The sequence below is a fragment of the Leptonychotes weddellii genome, chromosome 1 (genome assembly GCF_054177405.1).
Source record: "Leptonychotes weddellii isolate Sample4059 chromosome 1, ASM5417740v2, whole genome shotgun sequence".
Classification (NCBI taxonomy): Eukaryota; Metazoa; Chordata; class Mammalia; order Carnivora; family Phocidae; genus Leptonychotes; species Leptonychotes weddellii.
The window spans coordinates 123,033,917-123,040,212 of NC_138369.1; the positions used below are offsets into that span (position 1 = coordinate 123,033,917).

Below are 6,296 nucleotides of genomic sequence, written 5' to 3' on the forward strand. Positions count from 1 at the left end.
GGTACCCAGTAGGACGTATTATTATTGAGCTCTTTAAAGGCCTATTGGACTTTTACTTCTGGCCATAATTGAGTATCGGAGACCCCAATCTGTCCTTAATAACAAAAAGAAGAAAAAAAAAAAGGGGGAAGAATCCACATGTTCAACAACCATAAAAAAGAACCAGTTACTCATATGTAACAACATAGGTATATATCAAAAACCGTGTGCCAAGGAAAAGAACCTAGACACAAAAGAATACATGCATACTGTGTGCCTTTATTTATGTGATATTATATATTTGCACTGTCCAACATGGTAGCCACTAGCCAAATGTGACTATTTAAGTTTAAGTTGATTAAAATTCAATGAAAATAAAAACAAAGATCTATTTCCCCAATCACATTAGTTACATGTGACTAGTGGCTACCATGTTGAACAGTGCAAATATAGAATATTTCCTTCATCAGAGAAAATTCTATTGGGTAATGCTGTTCTAGAAAATAGATATCTAGTATATAATGACAAAAAGCAAGAGAGTGATTGTCCAGAGTCGGTGGTAAGAGAATTAACCACAAAGGGGCATGAGGGGACTTTTGGGGTAATGGAATATTCTATATTTGGTTATGGTAGAGGCTACATGGTATATAATGTGTCAAAACTCCTCAAACTGAACACTTAGAATTAGTGAATTTCATTGTATGTAAATTACACATCAGTAAAGTTGATTCTAAAAGTCAAGTGTTTTATGGAAGTTCTTTTTTAATCACTTGTACTTACAATTAGATGATTTTTGCAACGATATAAACATGTTATTCAGCCACTGAACTGTATTTTGCTCGTCCCTGGGGATGCAGAAACAAATCAACTAGCAAACTCACCCTCAAACAGTTCACGGTCCAGTACAGAAGATGGGGCTTATGCAAAAATTGGTCACATCCACAAAGGAAGTAGCAGGTACCCTTACACAAGTACAGATATGAGTCAGGGACAGTAGAGGTGGGGGAGTTTCCTTTGACCTGGAGGGATGAGAAAGGCTTCCTGTTCTCTGAAGGATTTTCGAGCTGTGGATACATTCTGGAGGGGGCACAAAATATGATCCAGGGCAGGAGAGCAACCAGGAAAGTATGTAACCAGTGGATGGCATGCATAAAGAAGAGCTGTAGTGAAATAATTCACATGGACATAAGTGAGAAAGGTTTGTGTTTTAAATACCTGAGTTTGGCAGAGTGCACACTCTCAGATGCTAGGAGCTGGGAAGGAGAAAGTGTCTCTTTCTCTTGTGTTATGTCCAGAATTTCAGGTCATAAATGCTGCTGTTTCCCTCAAGTCTTTATCTTTCTCTTCCTTTTCATGCATATCAAAAGTCATCACAAACAACATCATTCAAACTTGTAGGTCTTGGTCAGAAAGGCAATTGTCTTTTCCTAGGCTTCTGTGTACCTCATTCTATTATAGTCTTTGCCTAAGAGACTTAAGTTGCTGGAAAAGCATGTAACTTGCACACCAAAGAAATAACTTATGTATTTGTAACCTGAGACTCTGGGGGGGTAGGGGAGACAGTTGTAATATTAATACAAGTGGCCATTATGGTAATTATAGTATAATTGTCACTTATTTTCCCAGGTTTTAGATGGTTGTGTGCTACTGGTGTGCTGTCAAATCTTAGAGAGTTTGCCTTTTTTGCCCTTGGTCAAGGTATCTTTCTGCATTTATTTCTGCAATGCAATAAGACCCATTATTTTTCATGATTATTTATGTAAAATTTTTTGCCATTTAATATCTGTCCTTCTTAGCTAAGTAAATTTAGGATTTTTTTTTACAACAGCTACTGATGTCAAGGCATGCATTTTAAATGTTCTTTTCTATAAATTAGGCTGTAAACATTTTGAAATTAAAAACATGCTAGAAATGTTGGCAAATTGATAACTTATTTGGGGGTCTAGGGCCTCTCCCGGTAATTTAAAATATGTAGACAAGTTCTGCTTATTTCCTAGAAGTAAATAAGTATCAGGCCTGAAAAGAGCACCAGGTCTTGCTATTCCAAATGTGACGCAAGGACCAGCAGCATCAGCATCACGTGGGAGCTTTTTAGAAATACAGAGTCTCAGGCCTTCCCACAGACCTACTGAACCAGAAGACGTGTTAACAAGATATCTAGGTGACTCACAGATGCATTAACATTTGAGAAGCACTGAACCAGAGATCGTTATTTCACCTCTCATTTTATAAATGGGAAAAACAAGGCCCTGTGTGATGGAACAACTTGGCCATGGTCAAAGGAAATTGAGTATTTTCAATTTAAGAACTTTGTATATTCCGGTCACCTGTATTCCAATAGCAGGAGTAAAGCCAAACACTCTAACTCCAATTAACAGATCTTTAATTAATTGGTAAAATGATCTTCCCTTCAAGTTTCACATTTTGTAGAACAAGCTGTTTGATTTGGCTGGGGCTCAGGCCAGCATGTTTATGAATTTCACAATTCACAGATGTTAGACACTCTCCTGCTAAGTAAGGGAAGAGAATGTCAAGTTTTAAATAGCTTCTCCCTTCTATCCTGGCTGAAGCAACAAATGAAATATTTTTATGAAACACATTTTGAAAACGAGAATTTCTTTTAAGGAAATGTCAAATTTCTCTGAAAAGGACTTTTGATTGTCTCACAACTTTGGCTACTATTAATGTTACCCGTTTGCAGGTGACCTGTGATTAGGGAGTGAGTGGAGGATGTGAATTTGTCATGTTAGTGACGCTTGGGCACACAAACTTTTTTTTTTTTTTTTCTGCTGGAGTCTATTTTAATTTAGCTTCTGAATCATATTTCATTCAATTTCTAAATCCACAAAACCAGGATAGGTTTACAGCCTGTATTCAGAAAGGAAGTAAATGATTCTGTACGTAGACTTTTCTGATATTATACTCATTTTTGGATATATAAAGAATTTAATGATTTTACTCTAAAGTAGGTCAAGCCAAAGCAAAACCAAAACCAGCGAAAACAATAAACATAATAAGAAAGTGAGACAGACCTATAGAGACTGAAATAAACCAGAATGTTTTCAGTAACAGGCAATTTAAAATAATTTTGTAAGCTTCAAAATAGTCTGAATATAGTAGTATCACTTTAAGAAAATCTTGTGTGTGTGTTTGAGGCAGGATATTTAAAAATGAAACACAACCCGATAAAGGTTATATTCTTCTATTTGGGGCAGGAAAAACTTCTAAGGGATGTGAATGGATACCACTTTTTCTTAGTTGAGACGAAGAGTGAGTTCTAGGTTAAATATAATCAAGGAATTTCCCTGTCTTTGCTATTTGAGATTGTGACCACAACAGGCGGTTGGCTGAAAGGGAGAATGGGGGAAGGGGGGGGGATGAAAAAAAAAACAACCTTCCTAAGCAGCTCTGCTAAAAAAAAAAAAAAAAAAGCTCCAGAAGCAGTTACAGAAGTCCTCAAATCAAATCAGTATGCAGATACAAGGAAACGTTAATTAGCTGGAGCAGGATGGACACTCAGCAGCTCAGTTCTGTTATAAAAGTCCAGTCTGCTGAAATTAAACTCTGATGCCATTCATGCCAGCATCCAATCACCAGAGAGACCAGAAGTTCAGAGATGCCTCCAAGTTGCCCACAAGTGTGGCCACTATGCCTCCAGGACTCTAAAGCCGTGGTAGAGGGGGAAGAACAATTTAGAGAGGATGCCCAGCTGGTAAGAATCAACTGTTTCTGATGTTTGAGTCACTTGACGAATCTCATTGGCTAAAATCGAGAAACGCTCCGCCTCTTTGCAAATGTGTGTGAAGGGGGAAGTGTCTAAACTTCTATGTCTGATAGCATTTGACCCTATTGCTTTTAGCCTCCTGGCTTTATTATCTATATATACACAGGTACATGTGTATAGGTTCTATAATAGTTCTCCATTTGTTGATTATCAAAGAGAGTTGAAGGAAATGAATTGTGAAACTTCACGGTGTGCTACCCTACAGTACTGTCCTGACCCATACATCCAGCGGTGAGTTGAAACGTGACGTAACTTCTATCAAAACTTAATTGGAGTGCCTTGTGTATTATGAGTGTTTCTGCTGTCTACAAAGAGCAACCCCTCCTTGTTTAGGAGCACAATGATATTATTTTGGACTTTCTGTGAACTTAAAGTGGTCTGTGGGCATCTTTTCTAATTTTCTTTCTTAGTTCATGTCTGGATCTACAAAGTGACGAAGTTGGAAGATTTCTGTGGTTTCTTAAAAAAATAATTATCACACCATTTGCAGATGTTTGAAATCTGTTATTTGCCTTGCTCAGCACTCACCCACCCAAGAAGAAGAAATTTCATTGGTCAGGGATATAATAATCTATGGACTATCTTCAAGTCAAAATTAACACGGAGTAATTTTGATTTGTACATTAAAAATAGATGAATAGCCATTGTTATGCCAACAGATTGTGGCTTGTCATTTTGGCTCTAAGAAATATTTTCTTCTTGATTTGTTTCATAACAAACATCATCTTTTGACAAATCTGACTTTTAAAATTTATGATTGTACTGAATTTTATTTATGTTTATAGGAAGGAACATTTGCCTAGCACTAAGAGGGAATATTAGTGAGTGTGCATGATGTGTGTGTATGTGTTTCAAATTAGAGTTTGCTATTTTTAAACTGGTAAATGAAATCTGAACAGTGTTTTTCCAGTCATAAAGTTATGGGAGATATTTAAGTCGTATGTAGCGTGTGATGTTGTTAATTTAACAGCATGAGATTTGATGTTGGAATTTCATACTTTATTTTATAAGACTAATGAGAGAGGTCCTCTGAGTGTTGAAAATGGTGGGGTTCCAAAGGGGTTAACTTGTCATTCACCACCGAGGCTTGTTGGAAGCTCATACCAGAAGTGGAGTGGGCTTTCTGGGCAGGGCTCAGTTACTGTCACATTGCCTAGGCACTTACGGAAGATGTGTGATCTTTTTTCATTAATATGACTTGTCACCATGTAGGACACTAATGTGGACGATGTAGACTTTGCTCCTCTTCCTGTGAGGTTTCTGGTGGGCTGTCTGAGAAAGCAGAAGCAGAAAAGTAAGGCAGAAAGGTAAATGGTGGAGAAAGAAAAGAGACGGAGAAAAAGGAAAAAAAAAGAGAGAGAGGGAGCAAGTCTGTGGTCTTCAGGTTGAAATGAGAAATATGAATGGTGATCTAATTCCTGTCTTGCTCTCTGCCACGAATCACAATGTTAGCATTGGAGGTGGGGGTTGGGTCAATAAAGAGCACAACACCCAACATTTTCTAGTTCTCAAAATAGTTTTCCAGACTCAAAATTTTCTATTCTACTAAAAATCTTTTGAAGTGGTATTCTAAGAGTATAGTTCTCATGAAATATTAGCTGTATAATACTTCCCTTGAGGACATCTTTTTTAAAGTAGATACTTGGATCTACCTTAGCTCCAGAAGAAACTTTCTTCTATTGACTAGCAACCCACACATCAACCTGTACACCCCTGTCTACAGGCATTTCCAGTGATTGATGAGAGAAGCCTGGAAATATAAATAAATGAGAAAATGGCTTCTCATATTGTCCTAAAAAACCTGTTAATTCATGGAACAAAAATCATCTGTTTTTGACATACTGTAAAATTCAAAATACTAATAGTGCATTGAAATAGTTTAATAAATTGTGTTTGGCAAGACTGTGTACCCTCCATTTGTAATGAAAACTTAACTTGCAAATAAATTAAAGAGCAGAGAAATGTTTGTTGCTGAGCATCTATTCTGTGCAAGGCACTAGAAATAGCAAAATGAGTAAGGTACAGCTATAATGTTCGTTTATTTAACTCTATGGTACTTATATACTTAATAACAGATACATTTTCCCCAAATATTTTAACTGTTTTGCCACGTATTTTAAAGACTGAATTATTACTATTTTCCTGTCCATACTACTTAGTGAATAAATGAATATGTGGATTATCACTGTAAGAAATCTATGATACTGTGTGTTGTCAATGTAAGAATAAGTAATATTCTCTTCAATGCCTGGTGAGTGAATGGGTTTGAGTTGCTTTTTCTTAGCAGACAAACCTTGTAGTTCTCAGTTTACAAAATCTATTTTAAGAAAGACCAGATTTAATCATTCCATAATCATAGTCATCTACAGTTAAGTTTGTCTTTTTTCCTGACCTTGTCTTTAGAAAAAAGTCATGAAAGGGAATTTTCAAAAAAGGAAAGAACAGGATATCTTGTTATTTTTAACTCCAAGCTACCTTAATGCATGGTTTCCTTTTATCACAGAATAGAATAAATGAGAGATGCTATTATCAT

The 6,296-nt window shown here is 36.4% G+C and overlaps 1 protein-coding gene across 3 annotated transcripts in view; it reads left to right on the forward strand.

The window, feature by feature from the left end:
* The first annotated feature begins 3,813 nt into the window (after positions 1-3,813).
* The window catches only part of TP63 (tumor protein p63), a 222,325-nt gene continuing 219,842 nt past the window's right edge, over positions 3,814-6,296 (forward strand). For all 3 annotated transcript variants that reach the window (XM_081831427.1, XM_081831437.1, XM_081831445.1), the window contains exon 1: positions 3,814-3,994. In XM_081831427.1, coding sequence (XP_081687553.1) covers positions 3,933-3,994 — 62 coding nt within the window. In that variant the 5' untranslated portion in view covers positions 3,814-3,932. The remainder of the gene's footprint in view (positions 3,995-6,296) is intronic.